The 22770-nt window shown below is 57.6% G+C and overlaps 1 protein-coding gene across 2 annotated transcripts in view; it reads right to left on the minus strand.

Annotated features, from left to right (window-relative positions):
• Positions 1-439: 439 nt before the first annotated feature.
• PDE2A (phosphodiesterase 2A) overlaps positions 440-22770 on the minus strand; it is a 41549-nt gene continuing 19218 nt past the window's right edge. The window contains exons 1-30 of one of the 2 annotated variants that reach the window (XM_015633603.1): positions 22466-22536; positions 12272-12361; positions 11686-11774; positions 11126-11235; positions 10607-10662; positions 10473-10532; positions 10214-10373; positions 10087-10139; positions 9531-9605; positions 9379-9420; positions 9225-9293; positions 8977-9107; positions 8736-8847; positions 8612-8651; positions 8109-8172; positions 7936-8014; positions 7675-7852; positions 6671-6783; positions 6336-6413; positions 6036-6158; positions 5762-5832; positions 5254-5376; positions 5063-5150; positions 4913-4960; positions 4731-4805; positions 4474-4573; positions 4124-4236; positions 3836-3874; positions 3582-3688; positions 440-3373 (exon numbers count right to left, since the gene is read on the minus strand). In XM_015633603.1, coding sequence (XP_015489089.1) covers positions 3148-3373; positions 3582-3688; positions 3836-3874; positions 4124-4236; positions 4474-4573; positions 4731-4805; positions 4913-4960; positions 5063-5150; positions 5254-5376; positions 5762-5832; positions 6036-6158; positions 6336-6413; positions 6671-6783; positions 7675-7852; positions 7936-8014; positions 8109-8172; positions 8612-8651; positions 8736-8847; positions 8977-9107; positions 9225-9293; positions 9379-9420; positions 9531-9605; positions 10087-10139; positions 10214-10373; positions 10473-10532; positions 10607-10662; positions 11126-11235; positions 11686-11774; positions 12272-12361; positions 22466-22486 — 2733 coding nt within the window. In that variant the 5' untranslated portion in view covers positions 22487-22536 and the 3' untranslated portion in view covers positions 440-3147. Of the gene's footprint in view, positions 3374-3581; positions 3689-3835; positions 3875-4123; positions 4237-4473; positions 4574-4730; positions 4806-4912; positions 4961-5062; positions 5151-5253; positions 5377-5761; positions 5833-6035; positions 6159-6335; positions 6414-6670; positions 6784-7674; positions 7853-7935; positions 8015-8108; positions 8173-8611; positions 8652-8735; positions 8848-8976; positions 9108-9224; positions 9294-9378; positions 9421-9530; positions 9606-10086; positions 10140-10213; positions 10374-10472; positions 10533-10606; positions 10663-11125; positions 11236-11685; positions 11775-12271; positions 12362-22465; positions 22537-22770 lie in introns of those variants that run through there. The other variant, XM_015633595.2, reaches the window with a different exon arrangement.

Here is a 22770-nt window from a genome sequence, read left to right on the forward strand (position 1 = left end):
GGCACAGAGGGGTCCCGACACAGGCCTCATCCTGCAGGTGTCAGCAGTGCCAGCCCAAGCTGGAACCTGCCCTTGCCCAGCTCCCCCTGCTGCCAGGCTGAATAGGTCCCAACATGGTTCCTGTCCAGGCTTGGGGCGGTCCCATCCTGGCAGGTGGGGATGAAAAGAGCATCCCAGGGGATTGGAGAATCCTGGGGTTCTGGAACATTTTAGAAGGGAACAGGGCACAAGGAAGAGACGAGAGCAGCTGGAGCTCAGAGGGGATCAGTGAATCCTGGAGCATTCTACAAGAGTGGAACATCCAGGGCAGGGCTGGAGCTTCCGGGGGCGGGGTCAGAGCTACACGGCCCAAGCTGGATTCTGCCCCTGAGGGTGATTTTGGGGTTTATAAGTCTTAATTGGAGGTCCCCAGACCCCAACAAGGCCACCCACCAACCTGTCACGGGGAGGTTGACATATGAAATTTATTTAGGAAAACCAAAACCCACCAAAAAAGAGAAATTATAAAGGAGGAGGAGAAACAGTAGGGGGAGAAGGAAGAGAAGAAGGAGGAGGAAGACGAGAAGGAGAATAAGAAAAGAAGGAGGAGGAGAGGAAGAAAGAGAAGTCATCTCCTCCTCAGGCTCCATTGGAGTCCAGAACAACCAGTGCCGCAAGACAGAAGGACAGAAAAGCTGGAGGAGGTTTGCACACTCACACACGCCTGTGCACACTCGTGGGTGAGCTGGGCTGGGTGTGAGCTGCACTCCCCAGTATCCAGAGGGGTATATACAGGGGCAGGAGCTGGGAAAGCATTGACTACCTACACACACCAGCAGCAGGGGCTGGAAAAGTGGGATACAGCTGGGAAACGGGCATCCCTGTGTGCCCCCACCATGGTGTGGTACCCGGGATGCAGAACCCAAGTGCAGGACGCCCCCACATCTACTGGATGGAGAGATCCGTGCATCGTCAGGCATCCCTGGATCAGCACTGGGATGCAGGGACTATGTTTGAACAGTTGTACTTACTGGCACATCGGTACCAGGGCTGTGCCAGTGTCACAATGGGGATGGAGCTGCTGTCCTCCTCTTGCAGCTTGGGGGTTTGCTGCCTTCTGGGACTATCTCCACCCCCTATGGCAGTGTGGGGAGGGGGAGAAGGGCTTAACAGGGTCTTGGATGCAAAGCCATGGGCCAGCAGACAGTCACCAGGTGAGTCCCACCAGGGTTCGGGCAAAGCATCTCACTAAAGGCATTTCTGAGTAGGTAAGGCAAAAGGAATTCAGATCACTTCATCCACGTGGTGCAGCTCAGCGTTGGGGGCCTCCCATTGCTCCTGCAGACACATGCTCCAGGTACCCCGAGAACACAGGCAAGTCATTGCTTACAGACAAGCCAAGGAGAGAAGCAGCCACTGTGTAGCCCAAATCTAGAATGGACCTGCTGTGGTACCACTTGGGATGGTGCCATGGGATACTGCAGAGGAGTGGGGATGGGGTGGCAAATGGCTCCATGTCCACTCTTGATCCAAACACAACCAACAACAATGCGAGCAGTGCCAGAATTTTACCATGCAGCTCCCATCACCTTTCCCTGGTGTGGTGGTGGACTCATCCAGATCCCACAAGCTGGATGATGCAACCTGGGGGCTCAGTGCACCCTAAGCCCTCAAGGCTGAGCACCCCCTCAGCCCCAGCCCCTTCTTCAGCTCTGCCTCAGCAGCACAAGCTACTCACTGCAGTTCCCCTGCTCATGGGTGTTTCAAGTGGCTTTGGCTGGGGTGACAGAGCCCTGGGTCACATACAGCTGGTCAGACCCTGGAGGCTGGTGGAGCCCCAGTGACTGAGAGGGTTTGGGTTGTGGGACTGGAGAGGCCACAGGAAGGCCAGCAGGGTCCATGCACAGTGGTCTCTAGGACAGGAGGAATCAGAGGAGAGCATTGGGGTCCATGCATAATGGTCTGCAGGACCAGAAAAACCACAGGAGGTTGGTGAGGTACATGCGCGGCAGTCAGGACAAGGGAGTCATGGGAAAACACCAGGGTCCATGCATGACCAGATCAACCATGGTAGACCAACAGCATCCATACATGGTGCCAAGTAGGACGGGAGGGACCACAAGGAAATGGCAGGGTCCATGCATGGTGGTCTGCAAGACCAGAGGGATCCTGAAATGTCAGCAGGATCCATGCACAGAGGTTGGTATTGCAGGAGTTGTGAAGCCACTGTGAGCTAGGGATGCTCACAACACGGTCACCAGAGAAGCTGCTTGCAGTGAGGAGGCTCCCAAGTGGACACCTCAGAGGAACACCTACATAGTGGGGACATGGCAAGGATGTGTATGGGACCAGATGGACTCCCTGTGGAGCACAGCCTCCCCTGTGCATGCAAACCAGCACAAGAGGCCCCAGCCTTGGCACGAATGTAGCCCTTGTAGGGGGCATGGTTGTGTGATTGTATGGGACTGGGCTGTGTGAGAGATATGAGCCCTTCCATGGGTGAGTGGGTTCAGGGGTCCTAGAGGGGTGGGGCTTCTAGCCAACAGATACTCAGCAGTTGCTAGGAAGAGGTTCTCTAGTGTGGATCCCAGCAGGCACATCCCCATGGCTGTGGCCATCCCACCCTGGTGTCTCTTCCCTCCTCCAGCTGGAGCCAACCTTCTGTGGACCTGAACCATGGTCCAAGAACAAGGTCCCCCATACATTCTACAGCCACCCCACACTGCCCCTTGCCATCGTGCCCCACACCATCCCCTCTCTCCTGCTAACCCATGCACACCCATGTCATGGTGACCAACCCCTCTATGGGTGCTTTCACCAAGGACATCATTCCTATTGTCACCTCATGGGGACAGGACCTGCAGTCTTAAGGCAGCTTAAAGCACATCCACCCCCCAGCCCCACTGTGTCCCTTGGTGTTCCCAGCCACCAAGGCAGTGTCCCAGGGACCACTGGGTGAACGAGACATCTGAACACCTGCCCCGGAGGGAGGAGATAGTCACCCAATGGTGGGGAAGGACTGGTGGTGGGTGCTGGCAGCACACAGCCCTTGCTGTGGTAGTCCAGAGTCACTGATATCCCCCCAAACCTCCTCCCCATAGGCTGGGGGATGAGGCTTGGGGATGCTCCCAGCCCAGCCGTGGCTGTGACCCCCCCACATCGCCTCCCTCACTTGGCCCCAGCCTCAGGGGGCTGCCCTGCTTCAGGTTCCAGGCAGCCGTTGAGCTGGGGGTCAGGGGCCTGTGGGTCATATTCCTCATCCAGAAAGTCCAGGGAGTTGTTACTGGGCAACCCCCGGATGGTGAATTTGTGGGAGACCTTGGTCCACTGCTCCCGGTTGCTGGCCACCCGCTCGTAGAGCTCCGCTGCCTTGGGGAAGAGATCCTGCAGCAATCTGGGGAGTGGGAGGATACACTCCATCAGCACAGGGCTGCACCCCCTTACTTCGATGCAATCCCTTTAGTTGAGTGCAACCCCATCCCCACTGCTTGGAACGCCCCCCCAACATCTCCAAGACTTCCCACACAGCACCCCATCCCACCCTAAGGGAGGTGGGGGTGGCAGGAGATCCTCCCCATCCCAGCACCAGCACTGGGGCTCACTTGTAGATGGGCATAGCAATGTGCTCCATGAAGCTGATCTGCAGCTCAGGGATGTAGGCTTTCTCCCGGTCCATCATCTCCAGCGGGCTGTTCCCCATGGCTTTTTCCTGCATGGATGCCGAGGGGGGTCAGTGCCAGTGGCACTTTCCCACCATTCCCAGGCAAGACCTCTCTGCTCACTGCCCACACCCCCCCATCCCATCAGTGCTTGCTAGGAGCATTGGCCAAGCTCAGCCCTGCCAGGTGGTACCTACCAGGTCACCCTGGGAGAAGAACTCCTTGTAGATCAGCTCCTACAAGAGACAGTTGTTAGCACACGGGGTGTAGCCTGGGATGATCTCCCATGCCCCCTGTCCTCCAGACTCTTCCCCACAGCTCTGAATCAAGCAGGGACCAAGTCCTGGCTTGGAGGGCCTGCTGCAGGGTCCTGCATGGAGTGACCCACTTCATGAGGGGCAGGTGTGTGCCTGGGGACATGCAGGTGGCCTAGGTGGGTTGTGAGGTGACAATCAGGGGGTTTAGCTCCATGGTGTGGCACTCACTGCAATCTTCCTGGTGGTTTTCCAGCCCTTGGTCTGGTCAGAGAGGTCACAGGAGGTCATGAGCAGGCAGAGCAGCAGGCTGCGGTGCTGCTTGTTCTTGGGGTCATATCCCACTGTAGGCAGAGCATGGGGCAGGGGTTGGAGCTGGGGGCTCAGGACATAGCTCCATTGCCCCCATCACGCCACATGTGAGGACTTGAGGGACAACCAGAACCTTCTGTGTCACGTCCCACATCCCAGCCCTTATCACCCCCAACATAAGAACTTCCTGTGCCACCTCCCAGCCTAAGTGAGATTAATTCCTACCACCTCTCAAATCCCAATCTCAATCTCTATCCCAGGAGCTTCACCTTCTGCCATTTTCTGGAGATCCTTGAAGATGCGGAGGTGGTGGGCCAGGTCAGTGGCCAAGATGATGTCCCGCATCAAGTCCAGCATGCGCTGGTAGTCCTGTGGGCAAGGCAGCTGCCATGACCAGCTCTGTACCCCTGCCAGCTCCCACATCCCCTAGGATCCAGGGATAGGGAGCAGGAGGTCTGGAGAGGATGCAGGGGCTCAGCATGGGCAGGGGGTGGCTTTGACAGAGGTGTTAAGGTAGGGGGCTCACCTTTCGAGAGAAGTGGTCGAAGATGTTGCAGCCTTGGCTATTGAGGATAGCAATGGCTTGGGCAAAGTGATGCCTCTGTGGGAGAAGCAAGGACCATGAAAGCAGTCAGGGAGCAGGTAAGGATGCTGCCATGCAGCCAGAACCCAGAAGAGATGGGCAATGAGAGGTTTGGGGGATCTTACCTCCATGACAGAGCCCTCTGAACTGTAGAGCGCGGCCAGGACCGATTTCTACAAGGTAGAACAGCTGGAATGATGCAACTATGGGCGTGAAGACCCCCACAGCTGTCCCCATACCCCTCCTTCCCCATCCCAGCTCTGGGCTCGGCTCACCGAGGCCACCTGGAAGGAGTTATTTGTGCCTCTGTGGTCCAGGTCGTGGCACATGCAGGAGATGAAGAGGGCAAAGATCTCGATGTCTCTGGGGAAGGGGAGGAGGGAAACTGAGGCAGGCAGGAGAGCAGGGAGCACCCCAGCCAGGCCAGGGGACGGAGAACAGGGACAGGGATAGCACCTGGCCTTACTCCAGGTAGTTAACAAGCTCCAGGTTCTTGTAGAGCAGGTAGCAGAAGTGAGAGACGGAGAATGCGTGCATCCAGTTGTGATAGGGAGGGTCACGGTACCCCTTCTTCACCATCAGGCAGAACCTGGACAGGGGGCAAAGCCATGCGGGGGGGCCTCACCCCACAGGGACCTCCACCTGGCCAGGTGTCCTCGAGGCAGGCACAGGCATGGGGATGAAGATGAGGATGGGATTGGGGATGGCAAATGAGAGCAGGATGGGGACAGGAAAGGTGGACAGTTATCTAAATGGCGATGGGCACAGGGACGGGGATGAGGATACAGACAGGGGACAGAGAACATAGACAGTGATGAGGATGTGGATGGGGAGAGGGATGTGGGTGAGGACAGGGATGGGGAAGAAGATGGGGGGATGGGGAAGAGGAAGGCAAGGGGGAAGGTGGATGGTGATGTGGATGGGGTTGGCAATGAGGATGGAGACAGGGAAAGTGGACAGGGATGGAGACTCACCTGGTGAGCGTCTGACGGTCCATCTTGTAGTTGTTGATGAAATTCATGTCCTGCAGCATGCTCAGGATGGCCTGCAGAGGGTATAGGGTGGGTGGCATGGAATGGCAATGCCCAACAAGGTCCCCCATGAGCTACCCCTGCCTCTGCTCAGCTGGAAGATGCTCAGAAGTGCAGCCACAACCCTTCACCCCAGCACCCCAGGGTTGGGATATATGACCTGGCCGAGGCCAGGCAGGGAATGGTAGCAGGTGAGAGTTGTCCCCATGGTCCTCACCATGGAGGTGTCGTCCTCAGGCAGTGAGCGTGGTGTGTAGGTGAAGCTGGCAAAGTTGGGGTCAATTGTGGACACAGGCTGAATGCCCTCGCTCAGCAGTTTTGTGTACTCATCGTCTGACACCTGCAGGAATCATGGCCAGGTCACCAGGTGTCCCAAAGGCCACATGAACCACAGTGAGAGAAGAGAGCCCTGGGGTGTCACCACCATCCAACAGTGTGACCACCTTGGGGTAAAGTGAGGGGGCACCATGCTGGCAGTGGGGGTCCCATCCCTGTCCCCGTTCTCATGCTACCTCACCTTCATGTGGTACATCATCATCTCATTGGCCAGGTGGCTTCGGTACTGTGCCTCATTCACCTTCTTGTACAGCAGGGACTGTGGAGCAGCATCAGGGTATGGGAGTGCTGGGAGTGGGCAGACACCCTCCAGCATGCCCAAGCCCACCCTGGCACCACAGCACATCTTTGTGCCCATGAATTCCCTTCCCATTCCATAGGCATTACCATTTGTCCCCAAGGAATTGGGACCACACACTCAAATCCCCCCTACCCCCATCCCTCTGTGCTGTGGCAGAGTTGAGAGCCCACTTTGTGTGTGACCCCCTCCGAGTGGAGGACCCCACCAGTACATACATGGGCGATGCTGATGCCGCAGTAGATGGAGAAGGCAGTGGCCAGGTCCTCATCAAACTTGCTGAACCAAGGGCCATTGATCTTGTTGACAAGCTCTGCTACCCCAATGACCTCTGGAGCAGAGGAGAGACAGCAGGGCTATCAGGCCCTTGTGCTGGGGACAGGGTCGTGTCTGCATGCTGGGGACAGCACTGTGTCCATGGGCTTAGGGCAGGGTTGTGCCCAAGTAGCAGGGACAGTGCTGTCCCTGTGGGCAGGGGACAGGATGACACCCACATTCTGGGGACACTGCAGCACCCAGGGGCTGGGACAGGCTCATGCCCAGGAACAGTACTGTCCTTATGTGTTGGTGGACAGGATTGTGCCCACATGCAGGGCACATGATCATGCCCATGTGCTCAAGGACAGTGCTGTGCCCATGGGCTGGGACAGAATCGTGGCCATGGGCTGGGGGACAGAGCTAAGTGTCTGTAGGGGGACAGGATCATGCCCAGGGACCATGCTGAACCCATGGACTAGGACAAGATCATGTCCATGTGGCGGGGTCAGTGCTGTGTTTGTCTGCAGGGGGACAGGATGACACGCAGGAACTGTGCCCTTGTGCCAGGAGACAGCACTGAGCCCAAGGACAGGGACAGGACCATGCCCACACTCATGGGACAGAATGGTGCCCTGATGCTGGGGATAGAACTGTGACCATGGGATTGGGACCGGGTCATGCCCACGTGCTGAGACAGTGCTCTGCCTATGGGCTAGGAACAGAACGGTGCCTATGGGCTAGGGACAGAACAGTGTTCACATGCCGGGGACAGTGCTGAGCCAGGATTGTGCCCCTGTGCTTAATTCACGCCCACAGGCTAGGGATGATTCTGTGCCTGTGCCTGCATGCTGGGGACAGTGTCATACCCACAGGATGGGTAACCAAACCATCACGTGCTGACTAAGGCACCTGCTGGGCCAGACCTGTGCCCCCTCTTCCCGGAGCACCCCCCTCACTCCCTCACCCTGGCTCTCATTCTTGATGGGGAAGCAAAGGATGTTGCGAGTGCGGAAGCCGGTGCTGTCATCCACCCCACGGTAGAAGAGCGGGTGAGAGTAGGCATCCTTGATGTTCAGGATCTTGCCAGTGGTGGCCACGTGCCCAGCGATGCCCTGGTCCGCTGGGATGCGGATCTCGTAGCTCTGCGGGCAGGGGAAGAGGATCACCAGCAAGGCCTGGGGCGAGGGACACAACCCCAGGCCCCCCAGCTCCATCCTGTACTCACCTCATCGTCCACCACTCCACCATCAAACACCTTGGCCACCAGCTCGTGGCTGAGCCGGTCCAGCAGGAACACAGAGCATCTGCAAGACACACACCACTGCCATTTGCACCCACGGGGGAGCTCGGTGTCCCCGCTGTGTCCCCTCACTCATGTGCCCCACCATCACCACTCACATCTCAGCATTGCTGAGGTTCCGGGCCTCCGTAATGATCTCCTGCAGCAGGACAGAGACATCATCTGCAGGGGTAGCAGTGAAGGGTCAGGGACCCCCAGCCAGGCAGCACTGCCCCCTCATTCCCCACTCATGCAATGAAAGCAGGGAGGGAGGGTTTAGCTCAGAGCCCTGGCAGGAAGTCTGGGGGCCACAGAGGGATGGGGGCTGTGTGGGGCATGTGCACGTGTCAGCAGCAAATCCATGTGTGCAGCTGTGCACATGTACACACATGTTTCTAAGAGCTCTTTGGTCATGCTACATGCAGCCATGCAGCATCAGTGCATGCCAGGTTCTGTGCCAGCTCATATCACCCTTCTGTAGCCATTCCCCAACTAGGGGACAAAGTTGTCCCTGGCTGGGGATAGAGACCCCAGTGCCACCACCCTCCAGTGCTGGGGGTGGGGGGTGGTCATCCATTCCCCATTCCACTCCCTCACCATGGGTGCTCTCCGATGCACCTACCCAAGTGGGTGAAGAGGTTCTTGGCCACCTGCAGCAGGGCCTGAGGGGACAGAGAGGATACTATCAGTGACTATGGCAAGATGTGGCACACACACGCACATGACATAGTCCTGCACATGCTCACCTGGCACTCACACTTGAGCTTCTGCTCCTTCTGGAATGCCAGGGTGCTAGTGAGCACTGTGGAGGTGTAGCAGAAGCAGTGCTGGATCTTGTGCTCATCCGTGTCTGTGTAGCTGGCGGGAGCACACCTCAGTTCTCCATCCCCATTGATCCCCCCCGCTTCTCCACGGCAACAATGCTCCAGCACCCTAAAAGTGAGGGGGTGCAGCCCCACAGAGAGTCCCAGCCAAAATGCTGCTCACCTCTCCCCACTCAGTTTGTTGAAGGCGCAGGCCAGTGCCACCACCTGGGAGGTGGCTCGGCTAATGACAGGGACACAGAGCATGGAGGTGACCTCACAGCCCAACATGCTGCTCAGCTGCTTGTGCTCCTCCTGCAGGGAGAGGCGAGATGGGGCTGCAACCAGCTGGAACCAGCACCCCTGGTCCCCATGAGACACTGGGGTGACACCCATGTCCCCAGGTGTGGGAGGGACACAGCTGGTACTCACCTCACTGATGTCCTTCAAGGTGATGGGCTTCTTATCCTCCACCACCTGCCCCAGGCGCCCAAAGGTGAGCTGTGGGAAATGGAGCATGTTAGTGCATGGCACCCACTGCCCACCCCCCTGACCTCCCAACCCCTCACCACCTCCCACTGCTCACTGAAAAGCTGATTTCCTCATCCAGGACACGGTCCCCCACCACCTGGAAGAGATGGGAAGAAGGGGGTGCCCATGAGGATGACACCATGTCAGAGGGTGTCATGTAATCCTCTGTGGGGGTCAGGGGTGGGGGACTGACCCAGTGGCACCTACCTGGCAGAAGAGCTGGTGGTTGTCCTCAGAGACGAGAAGGAGGCAGCAGCACAGAGACTGGGTCTCCTGCTTCAGCTGGGAGGTAAGGGGAGGGTCAGCACCCCAGCCTGCCCTGAGCACTCCCCAGATAGGATCCAGCCCCTCCTCTGCCTCCCTGTGCCCAGGGCACCCACACATGCCACAGAGAACCAGGTGCCCCTCCCCAAAACCTCCTTTCCATGTCTGAGCATGATCACTCTGCATACTACTGATGGCAAGGGGAAGGCTGTTCACTCTGGAGACTACTGAGGGTCACACTGAGGTACAGAATGATAGAGAACAGGAGAGGAACCTGTACGTTCTCTCAAGGAGTTTTTGGGGTGAGGATGGCACTGGAAACTATTGATGGTTGTTACAAGGCTGCTCACTCTGGTCACTACTGACGACTGCACAGCTGATGCTTGAGGCTTTTCTTGGCTTTGGGGAATTTTCTTGTTTTGAAATAAAACAGGGCTTCCTGATGTGTCCTGGGGTTGAGGGCAGATGGGGATAGGGGGCTGGTGGAGCAACTACTCACATAATTGATGACCTTGAGCTGCAGCGAGGCGGCATCCAGGTCATACAGCTCACCTGTAGAACAGTCACAGTGCCGTGAGGGGCTGAGCATGGCTTCACCCTGTCCTTCCCAGTGTCCCTCCACTCACCACAGAGCTGTAGGATCTTGCAGTCCAGGTCATTATAACTGCTGTCAGGTGCCTTCTCGGGTTTGGCCAGAGAGGTCTGGGAGGAGCTGGTGGACAGGCTGACCTGAGGCCAGGGCTGCAACTTCTGCAGGGCTTGCAGGCGCCGGAATGCCACCAGGGCCTGCAAGTTTAGGCAGAAGAGACAAGGAACAGCAGGGCTGGGGGAAAGGCTGGTAGGTCCCCAGGTGTCAGGTCGCAAAGTTCAGAAGGAGTCACTCACATGTCTCTCTAACGCACGCAAGTTCTGCTCATCTGAGTCACTCAGCTGGCCACAGTGTACCTGGAGCAGGAGTGATGTGAGGACCTCATGTCCAGGCCCTGTCCCCAGAGCCCTGCCCATGTTCCTGCACTCACCAGGATGACGCACACCACGGCCCCACTGTTCTTGTCCACCAGTGGGATGATGAGCACTGCCAGTAAGAGAGTGTCGGTCTCAGGTGGGCCCCAGGGGCAACCCAGAGCTGTGGAACTCAGCTCTTGGGGTGCATGTCCCCATTACATCTGATGTGTCATGACCCAGCCAGCCAGCCAGCCAGCTATCCATCTTCCTATCCATCCATTATCCATCTGCCCACCTCCATGCTTACTTGTCCCTGAGAACAGCCAGTCCCAGTGCCCACCTGTCCCTCATGTATCCATTCTGTTTCTACCCACTTGTCTGTACATCCATCACTCAGCCACTGCTTCTGACCATGCATGGACCGACCATCCGACCATCCATCCATCCATCCATCCATCCATCCATCCATCCATCCATCCATCCATCCATCCATCCCACATCTCCATCCCCCTCCCTGCCCCTCCACCTACCTACCTTCCACCCAACCCTATGCCCATACCCCCATATATGTCCCCCCTTCCCACAGCTCCCACCTTGTGTCCCAGGGGCCAGGGGTGCTGCCAGGGGTCCCAGGTGCCGGCTAGGGAGCTCAGCAGGGAGCAGCCCCCCACATTCCAGTCGCTTCTGCTTCTGCACAGCATCTCTGTGGGGACAGGGATACTTTGAGCACCCCTTGGGAAGGGCACCTGGGAAAGTAAACCCCCAGGAAGGGGCAACCCCCTGGGCAGAGACACTCATGGGATAGGGACAGGTTCAGGGCCTGTGCAACACATGTGCATATGTGTGTCCCTGCACACATGCACAGCCATGGACACAAACATGTGTCTTCCTGCACACACACAGCCCCTGTGCCAACATGTGTGTCCCTGTACATACACATAGCCCCTGTGCACATGTGTGCACATCCAGGATGAAGAGGAGGATGGGGAGGGAAAGAGGATGGGCACAACGGTGGAGATGGAATGAGGATGGAGATGGGGACAGGGATGGGGACCCTCCTGCCTTCCATGCACACACCTGTTCATGCACACCAGGTGGGCCACACACACACACATGTGCCCATGCCCAGGGCTGGGGAGGTGGCTGAGCTCACCTGAGCTTCCCGTTGGGTGGCAGCTCATGGGGGGGGTCATCACAGAGCAGCCGTGTGTCCCCATCCAGCAGGTAGATATAGACGTGCTCCTGGGGGAGAGGGGAAGCACATATGTGTGTGCAAACGTGTGTGCACAGCCACACGTGTGCATAAACACGTGTGTACCCACAGCTGCACATGCACACACACCCCTGCACACACACACCATCATGCACTCACCTGTACACGTGTGCACCATTCACACCCAGCCATGGCTGGGAGACTCCATGGAATGGCACTGGCACAATGCCCAGCCACCACCAGCATCACAGCCACCGAATCAGGGCCACCAGCCCCCCCAGGGTTACCAGCACCCTGGGGCCACTGTGAGCACCAGGGCCACCACCAGGACCCTGGTGGTGACAGGTGGCCCATATAGGGGGAGAACCCCAGCATCAACCAGCAAATAATCCACTTTCTACTCCTTCCAGGGCTCCCCCCAGTCCAGTCATCTCAGCAACCCCACAACCCTCACCCACCCAAGGAGGATGCTCTGTTCCCCACTCCTCCCAGCCTCCCAGGGGATGAAGATGCACGCCCCACCTACCACAGCAGGCAGCAGGGTGACAAGGGCGTGGCGGAGGGCATCTCGCAGGGCGGTGGCATCAAGTGCAGCGCCCAGACTCAGCAGAGCATCCTGCAGAGGGACAAGAGCAGAGCAGGGTGTTACTGGGGGTTGATACCATGGGGAAGAGCACTGCGACACCCATGCTCTCTTACAGCACAGGTCCTTCTGCCCCCAGACCCCTTGCAGTGGCCTCCAGCCTGCCTGGTGCCTTTTTTGGAGCCAAGACCTCCTGTGTTGGTCAATGTGGGGAGGTGGGAGGTCCCCAAAAAGGGAGAGGAGACTTTGGCACTGAGCCACACTGCCCTTAGTGCTAGCCATGCCATAAAGCACCAGTGGGAAGAGAAATGGGGCAAGGAGATGGATTGAAACCCATCTGGGGATTACAGCCTCATGGAGCGACAGAGGTGTTGGAATGGACACATGGAAAAGCTGGGGGGCACAGGGGGCTCTGTGGTGTGATCATCCCAGCTCTGCTCCTGCCTCCAGCCCTTGTCTGGGAGACTGGAATAAGGATGATGTTATGATGGAAATAGTAGATGCTCCGAATCAGACACTGGATAATGGTGTTGGGAGTTGCTCTTCCTCTGGTTCCAGCTTTGTCTGGCTCCAGGCTCCATTCTCGATGAATATGCATCGATGAATATCATGTGCTATGCACCACATGACCCCATCCAGGACAAGCCTCACAGGGCCATGCCACCCACCCACTCACCCCAGGAGCATACTTGGCCATGGGGCGAGATCCAAGTGGCACTGGGAGCATGGCTGATGGTGAGGGTGCTTCCAGCTGAAGACATTGGCTCTGGATGTTATTCCAACAGGGCAGCATCTCCAGTCACCTACTCACACTGGAGACACATGCACTGTAGAATACAGCCAGGCCTCATCCAGATGGCTGTCCTGCCATCCCTCTGTCCTACTGGATCCTCCACAGTGGCCCACCTGGGGCAGGGGAAGATGGGGTAGATCCTGAGTGGGTCCCTTGGGTCTGCTTGGGGCATCAAATGCCAGTGGCATTCTTGGTGTGGGGATGGACAGGTGGCAGCTGGACATGGGTGGTGGCTTTATTAGGGCTGGGAATACAGGTCCATCCAGAAACAGTGAGGGAAAAACTGCAGGAGCTAAAAGAAGATATTTGCAAGACAAGGAGACAGCAGCAGAAGCTGGCAGGAGGGTTTGCAGCCTAGTAAGAAGGTAGGGAGAGTGAGGGTGGGCTGGGAAGGACATCACACTCATTCCACTTACTGCACTCATCCTGCTAAACTGCTTCTCCCACTCATCCTGCTCATTCCACTCAGCCTATTCAGTATATTAATCCAGTTCATCCAACTCATCCCATCTGATGGCTCATCCCACTCAACTGCTTGTCCCACTTGTCCTGCCTATCCCACTCATCCCACTCACCCTGCTTGTTCCATTTATCCAGCTCACCCCACTCATCCCACTCAATAGCTCATCCCATTCAATGGTTCACCCCACTCCTTCCACTTGTCCCACTCATCCTGCATATCCCACTCGTTCATCCCACTAATTCCATTTGTCTCACTCATCCTACTCGCAGTCCACATCCTCCACCCCAGAGCAGAGGTTTACCCCAACACCGTCACCCCCTGTCACCCCACGTCCCTCAGCCCTGAGGATGTTGCAAACCTATTCTGGGGTCTCTGCTAGGACACAGCCTGGGCCCAGAGCCAGCACAGCCAGAGCCACTACCATAGCCACATCCACATCCCAGTTACTGCCATAAACAGCCTTTCCTTTTGCTATGGAGTCCCCTGTGTCCTACTCCCAGCAATCCACACCATCCAGTGTGGGTGGGGGCTCCTCCAGATCCATCACTTCTCCACAGATGTCAGGGTGTTTGATGAGGCTGCATTGGCACACACATCCCCAGCACCAGTGGAGAGATGAAACCATCAGCCACCTCATGCCTGTCACAGGAATGTCACTGGGACCTACCAGGCCAGACTCACACAGCCCTGTAGCTGCATCCAGTGGGGCAGGGGACCAAAGCTCTCCCAGGGAGAGCTCCCAGCACCTGCCCTGCATCCCAGCTTCATGGAGGGCAGAGCTATGATAACACTTCCCAAGTGGACACAGGGGGTTAATTAACTTCCCGAAACCAGGAGAAAGCATAGTGGGATTGCAATTCCCAGCTGCTGGAGCAGAGTCCAACACCCTCACCCCAGATGCTGCAGACCCAGCAGCTCTGGAGGGAAATGCTGTCTGGAAATGGGCATGGAGAGAGGGCTCTGGGGACAGATCCAAGGAGAGGGTGAGGGCAGGGGACATAGCATGGCATCGCTGACAGCCCCAGGAGCTGAGGATGCTGCTCCTACAGAGCAGGTGAACAGCACCCTGTCCCTGTCCTGTCCCCATGGTGCACACACATGGCCCTGTGGGAGCCCCACCTGGGGACTGTTGTCACCTTTGCTCTGGCCTGGGAGGGCAAGGATATTGGTCTCAGCCTGGCAGACTCCTGAGCTGACAGGGTGACCCATGGGACCTCAGTGCTGGCAGGAATTTTGCCAGCATCCCATGGTGTGGTGCAACACCAGAGCCATATCTGCCTTAATATTCCCTCTGGAGCTGGTGGAATATCAATGACACCATTCATCTCCTTAGAGTAAGGATTTGTCTCTGCTCCAACACAGACCGCCCTACTCTAGCAAAACCAAATCCTGCCACAGGCCAGCCTCCAGAGCACTACCTGCACTCTCCCTCATAGAAAATGGCCCTTTCTCTCCCCTGCTATCTTTTCCCCTCTTTTTCCTTTTGGATAGATGCAGCAGCATCCGGTGGTGGTGGGGACCCCCAGCACAGGCTCCCCAGCTGCCATCCCAGGCTTCCACAGATCCTGCTGGGATTTGAAAGCAGCTTTTTTTCAGCAGGGGGAATTCAGCAGCAGTGAAAACATGACTGTTTTCAAGAGGATCAGCTACATCTGTCCCCTGCCCCCCCCACCCCACCCCCAGGTGTGGAAGCTTGGTTTGTCCCCCCTGGCACACTCAGCTTTTCTGGATATTTATGAAGTAGAGAAATCCCATCCTGGCCAGATTGCTCTCCAGAAGGGTTCATTTCACACCTGCTATATGGAGGGTGGAGGCCTGGAGGAGGAGGACAGTGACCACACAGGGTCTCAGATCTCTGAGCTTGCACTTCTTCTCCTGGCCTTGCTCCTGGGAGATGAATGGAGGTTGCCCAAGGGTGAGGAGGAGCCCCCTGGCAGCAGGCAGAGGCTGGATCCAATGCAGTGAGATGCCCACTGAGATGTTCAGCCCTGTTGAGGGTACATGGACCTTGGGGTCTCTCTCTGAGGTGGATACACCTGAGCACTTTAGTGAGTAGACTTTGCATGAGGCAGAGCTCAAAACCGGGACCTGCCACTCACTGGATTCCTCTTTATGCATGGGAAAACAGGCACAGAGAGCCAGGCAGCAATACTGGGTGCCTGAGAGCATCCTGCTCCCACAGGAGTGCTGAGCAGTGCTGTAGGATCCCCACCCTGCCTTGCAAGGGGATGCTGAGCTGGGGAGGCCCCAGATGGATCCTGTCATCACTGCCAGAGCACCCATGGGTGCTGATTCTACAGGAGGATACTGGCAGAAGCCCAGGTTTCTGTGGCAGACTACTGCCACAACCCTCCCCAAGGAACCTCGAGGAAATGAATCATCTCCCTGCCGAGCTTCCAGCCCAGCTTTGCTGTACAGATTCCAAGAAAATGATCTGCCAGAGGTGACCACTTGAGCTTGAGGCATTCATGACACAGTGAGCTCTCAGAGCTCACTCAGCTCCTGCCCTCCAATGGGACTGCATCCATCTGTGAACGCAAGGAAAATGAGCCAGATTAATTTTGGCAGTGGATTAGTCTATTAGCCCCTGCCTGAGCAATCACCTTTGGGATGGAGCTGGACATTGCTCTGCCTGGACAACCTCACCCCCAATTGTGGGCCCCAAATCAAATTAGAACATCCAAGATGCTGAGTGTGCAGCTCTCGGTGCCTGTGGGCAGCACATCCCAGTACCCACATCCCATACAGATGCTTCCCAATGGATTTTACAGGCTCAGATTGCAAAGGGATTGGGATGCCTGGGAGTGCAGAACACAGCAAGGAGGTGTCTGGGGCAGAGTAAAGGACCCCCCTGCAGCCTGTCTCACCAGCCCCAATGTCTCTCACAGGGGGTTTGCAGACTTCAAGGACAGAGGAGGTGCTCCCCAGGGAATTCCCTACTGAGCAAGAGCCCTGGATGAGGAGGGTGATCATGTGGTCATGTCACTGTAAGGCTGAGAGCCAGGGCTGGGGGCTTAGGGCTCCCTCCCACTGGGATCTCTTCAAATAGGATGCATTTTTAGCCACCAGCCTCTGGATCTTGTTACATTTGACAGGTGAAATGCAAAATCCCGTTTGGATTCCTGGGAGGCAGCCTCCCTCACCACTCCCTGTATCCCACCTACAGAGAGCCTGGGTACCTGTCCCTGTCCAAGGGGACACCCCAACCCTGCAGGCAGAGACACACACCCTCTCTCCCATGCCCCAGCTCTGCCTTTTCCCAGCCCTTTCCCCTTTCCAGGGAAAGCGATGGGGAAACTTTCTCTCCTCCTGCCTCCCCTTCAAGGAGGAAGATGTTGCTTCAGGACCCCCTTTTGCCCCACCCATCACACCCAGAGTTGTTTCCAAGTGCACGGGGACAGATGTCCCCATCTTTGTCACCTCTCCAATGCATGGCTGCAGGGTGACAGCACCACGGGCAGCAGCTGATCCCCCTAGGCCCCCCAAGCTGAGCCACAGCTGCCAGCAAACACCCAGCCTGCGCCCGCGCCGCCCTGCCCAAGCATTTGCCGAGCAATCTGGCGGCATTAAAAATATCCCAAAATATCCTTGAGCTGTGATTCATCCTCCTCTCCCACTTCCAGCAATGCTGAGCCGCCCCAGCCCCACTCCAGTCCTGGGGGGCTGCTCTCCCCTGCCTGCTCAGCCTCATACTCCAGCAGTGGTAGTTAAATATAGCTGAGCTCTGGCTGTGTGTTGGCAACACTGGGCTGACAACAAGCAGGCAGGGCAAAGCAGGACCAGGCAGGAGATCACCAGCTTCTGACACTGGGGTATGAGTGGGGAAAATGAGCTAAGGAGCGGGGAAGAGACTCCTGAAGGCAGCAGGTTACAGCTTTGCTGTCACCAGCTGTACTGTGGGCAGTGACACTGCTAAAACCCTGTCACCCTGCTCCTTTCCCCAGGCCCAAAGGCACAATTTCCCAGGGAATCCTCATAGAGCTGGGGAAATAGAGGCAGCATTCCTGTTCCCATTCCCCAGGAGCACCCTTCAGCTATGCCATGGGCTGAATGACACTGCTGACACCCTGTCACCCTGTCCCTGTCACCCCCCTACACTGCTCCAGGCTCCTTCCCTCTGCCCCACAGCCACAATTCCCCAGGACATCCTCTCAGTAGGGGTGAGAAAACAGAGGAAGTATCCCTAGTCCCTCAAAGTAGCACCATCAGGGGTGCTCCAGCAGTGTCCCTGGAGCAAGGTCCAGGGCAACAGAGGATGGAGGGATGAATGGAAGGCAGAGCTGGCAGCTCTGCCCAACTCCAGCTGGGAAGCCATCCATCCATTTCCTCCCAGCACCGCTCTTAGTCCCAAATTACATTGCTTTAATCTAATCAGGCAGCAACAACCTGTAACACGGTAGCTCCTTAATTACCTCATCTTTTCCAGGGGGATAATGAGGGCAAATGGGAAGGAAACACTTCTGGGATATCTCTCGTCTCCTCATAGTCATTTGCCTGGAGTCCTGTTGCAATGTATGGACGGGAAGCAAGGGCTGAGGTGCAGGACCCTGGCATGGAGCCACCCTGGCACCCAGTGATCCAGGCTGAGGCTTCCAAGGGCTGGGAGATGCAAATCTGTGGAATTATCCATCCCAAAAAAGCACACAAGTAGCCCTGCATGCCTATGCCTATCTCAGTTTCCCTACCTGTGGAGGTTTCCTACCTCAGTTTCCCTACCTGCAAAGGGTCATGGCCATGCAAAACCTGCTTAGGATGGCACAGGAGTTTGGTCCAGGTGGAATGAGCCATGCTGAGCCCAGTGTCTCCCCGGAGCTCAGTGTATCTCTCACCCCATCCTCCTCCTCCTCACCCATACATCAGCCTCGCTGGAGCCTGGCATGCTCACACTGCACAGGACATTTACATGTGGAGTTCCTACAGCCTGGAACCGGGCCAGTGCCACTCCCTGAGGACCCTGCACATTCTGAGTGCGATGTTTTGCTGAACTAAGCAAATTTCCTAACCTCTGGCAGCTCACAAGCCCTTGGGGTGCTCCTAGCCTGTCCCCCCACATCCTGGCCTGGCCTCCCGGGGCTAAGAGAACAGGGCCAGAGTCAAGGTTGCTTCCTGTTGATGTCCCTTTGCCGGGCAGGACAAATCGGGACAGCAGCCACACTCCTCAAGGATTTCCGTCCCCAGAACATCGTGGCCTCCTTGGAACAGCTGTCTCGGCCACTAGCCTAATGATCTATCACTAGTTTGTCACCAATTAGTTCACTGTTCTAAGAAGGAAGGTGGTGAGGGCTGGGGTCTCACAGTCACTTGTCTCTAAGCCATGTCAGAGAGGGGGAAAGGGACCCCACTCAGCCCCACATCAGTTGTCCCTAACCCATGTCAGGGAGGGGCATGTGGACCCTCCTACAGCAGCTGCAGGGAAAATGCTCCATGGTTAGGAGAATCCCTGGTATGTGAGTGCCTTCATCCCAGAGGACAGAGACATCATGGCATCCAGCTGGCACCAGGCTTTGGGTGCTGGCAGCGGCAGTGCAGGGAGGGAGCTGGCATGATGTGCATTCCTGGGATATGGCATTGCTTGGAAAATTTCCCTGGCACACAGTCCCCTTCCCATCCTCACTGGCCACCCAGTTGGGTTTCCAGGGTTTTCCTTGATGTTTTCTGGTGGATTAGACATGCAGAGGTCTCTGTGCCTGGCTCTGCTTGGGACCATCACGGCAAAGCTCTGGAGATGCAGCCAGAGGGGGACTCGGGGGACATCTAGGACCCTTGAGGGGATAGGAATCAGTGGGATGGGAGGTGGGGGATGCAGCGTTCCAACATCCATCCGTGCATCCCCTCCTGGCATCCCCTCCTGGTACGGCTGGTGCTAATGGGATCTGCACAGTGATTAGGGACCTCATTTATCAGCCTCTGATGGGATCTGGGAAAATTAAATTCCTGGCCATCTGCAGCTGGGGAGGAATTTGATTTGGGCAGTGCTCCGGAGCAGGGTGTTGGGGGCTGGGGCTGGCAGAGCTGCCCCCCCAGTGGGTTCCACTCTGTCTGTACAGGGACTGCTCTTATTTTCCATGCCTGAGAGAGTTTGGTGGTGGGATGCAGCTCTTAATTGCCGTGAAGGGGTCTAGGAATTGTGGGGGTCTCACTAGTCAGATGGGGAAATTGAGGCACGGCCAGGAGAAGCCCAAAGCCCATTACATGGCAGAAAGGATCACAAAGCTGGTGTTTAATGGATCAGCACCCAGCCAGGGGTCTGGCCTCCAGCCCCCCTTGTCTATGGGGGAGTTCCAAAGCTGTGGCCAGGGCATCCAAAGGTGCCAAACACCCTGCATCTGCCAGAGCTGGGCCAGGAGCAGTGATCTCTCCTGCACCAAGAGAAGGGAACTCGGGAGCTATCTCTGCTCCCTGGCATTTTCCACCCTATGCCTCCATCAGGCAGGTCCCCACCATCCTCTCCCCACATCCACAGAGTGGCCAGGGTGAGAATGCAATGGGATTCAGCTGCAAAGGTCCCAGGCCAGTCCCCAAATTCATGGGTTCAGCTGCCAGAGGGACACCCTCCAGACCCAGGCTTGCAGGGGATCCCAGCCTATCACCTCCCTGCCAAATGTCACAGCTCAACTCCAAAAAGCCAAGGTCACCCACGGGGCCTATCCCATTCAGGGGGAAGATGCCACCATGTCATCCTGCAACAGGAGCATCCTGATCCCAGCTTCTCACTGCCCAGGGTGCAGCAGGGCTAATCCCCTCCAACTCCTTCTGCTTGGGGTGCAGCAGGAACACCCCCACCCCAACTCCCCTGCCTGGGGTGCAGCAGGGCACTCCCACCTCAGACCTCCTTTCCTGGGTGATGCCATGGGGCACAAGAGCACTGGAACCTATATCCCAAGCCCCACCATCCCTCAAAAATCAGCACCAGGGCACTGAAGTGCCAGCACAGGCTGATTCCACACCTGCAAGCAGTCACTCCTTGAGACCCCCACATCTTTAGCCTGTGGGGACCACCTGGCTGGGAAACACTGGGGCACCCCCACCCACCCACCCCAGTTTGGGGACCTCGCCCCCCCACCCCTGCTGAGTGTGGGAGGAAGCCAGCCCTGCCGCATGTAATGGAAAGAAGCCGCCTTTCCTCCCCTTTATTGCCCTGCTGATGTCTTTGTGTCTGCCAGAGGAAACGCAAGGACAAACGCCCGCATACGCATGTCCCCTCACTGCCCTAAACATGTCCTCGGCCCACTGAACGCAGCTGGCCCCACACAGGGGGAAACTGAGGCAGGAGGAGCCCTGCAATGCTGGCTGAGCCCCCCCCAGTCCCTGGCAGATCAGTAAAGGTGCCTGAATGTAGTCCCCCACAACCCACTCCCAATCCCTGGGGACAGCAGGGCCCCCCCAACCCCTCCTGCTTCTCCAGGCTGTGAACATGGATCAGTTAGTGTTTGATTAACGATCCAGTCTGCAGGGAATTGCATTGGAGCTGGTGGCAGGGAGCCAGAGGAGGAACAGACATTCTCAGCCGCACCCCACTGCAAGGTGCTGGGGGGTAATAATGCCCCAAGCCCTGTACACCCCCTACATGCCCCCCCAGCCTCAGGGATGGTAGCTCCAGATGCAGTCAGTACCCAGGACACCAATGGGGACAGGAGTCCTGTGGTATTTTGTGGGGGATGAGCTGTTCCTCACCCACCCTGGGCTGGGATGTGCTGGAGAAGGGGCAGGATCCACCCCCACCGCTCACTCATCATACATCCTGGGTCACATCCCATTGCTGCTGTGCCCCCCACACGCCAGGGATGGCTGGGGCTGCATTTCTTCCCCACCCTGTGATCCACTCCTCCTCCTCCTCGTCATCGTTGCCAGCCCAGGACTGGCGGTTTGGGTTAAAACCAGTCTGCCCACCACTACCCCATCTGGGTGGGTTTTGTACCCCCAGGCTGGGAGTTGTGTCTCCCTTACCCCGCACCCCCAGATCCCCTTGGGGGGCTGTGTATGGGGCTCAGAGCCTGCCCAGCTGTCAGCACCCTTCTCGGTCAGGCCTGGCTGGGTTCTGGGGGGCTAGGAGGGATCACAGAGACCCCCATATCACTGCAGTGGGGGATGAGGGGTCTCACATGCCACCCCCGTGCCGAGTGACAGTTCAGATGTCCCCAGGCCGCCACCTTCCCATCCGGAAGGGGAGGGGGGGCTCACTTCCCCCCCGCCCGGGGCACACTGGCCCTGCTTGGCTTCTTTCTCTCTGTCAGCAGCTTTCGGCAATTTCCCAGAGAGTGTTTCCTTCCCTTCGTTTCCCAGCTTGAATCTCCGGGTCCTCGCTCCTGTCTTGAATCCTCAGTCCCGCGGAGCCCCCCAAACACCCCAGAAGCTGTTCTCCCAGGGGGACCAAGGCCACGGCTCTCACACCCAAATCCATCAGCACACAGGTTAGGGATCCATCCAGGCGAACAGACAGTCGCAAGAGGGGAAGAACCCCCCTCAAGTCACCCCCTCCCCAAATTTGGGTGTGCTCGAAGGCAAAGGAGCAGGAAGGATCAAGTGTTTACCCGCCCACATACTGGGATTCAGCCTCCATCTCCCCAAAACGTGCAGCTGGTGCAAGGAGGGAGGGGGCTCAGAGCTGGGTCCTGCTGAGGGTGCTGAAGGGGCTCCCTCCTCCCCAGCACACCCACCCCGAGGTCTGGCCGCAGGATGGAATAGGCAGCCGAGCATCTGAGGCTCCCACTGCCAGCGGGGCAAGGGGACACGGGGACGGGAGGATTCCAGCCCCCCTGGAGGAACGGAGACACTCCCAAGCACATCGCACCCCAGACGCCTCAGGACAGGACGGACCCCCAGCCCGAGGCCACAGATCCCCCGGGACCCCGTGGGTACCCCTTTCCCCAGGGTCGCTCACAGTGTCCTGGAGAGTCCCCATGGCACGGTCTGGCTCCTGGCGCGGCTGCGGGAGGGCGTGGGGGTCCCCTTGGGACTGGGCCGCCCCTCCGACACCCCCACCCCCCCCAGTCCTGCCCATTTCCTCCCGGGATCCCGCCGGGATCCGCACCCCCCCCCCCCCCCCAACCCGCTGCCTCCTTCCTACGTGAAACCCAGCGTGTCCCCAAGCCTCGGGTGGGCGGGGGAGGCGGGAGGAGCCCAAAACCACCGTCGTTCCCCGCCTCGGGAGCCCCATTCGTGCCTCAGTTTCCCTGCCGAGCTCTC

This window comes from Parus major, chromosome 1 (genome assembly GCF_001522545.3).
Source record: "Parus major isolate Abel chromosome 1, Parus_major1.1, whole genome shotgun sequence".
Taxonomy (NCBI): domain Eukaryota; kingdom Metazoa; phylum Chordata; class Aves; order Passeriformes; family Paridae; genus Parus; species Parus major.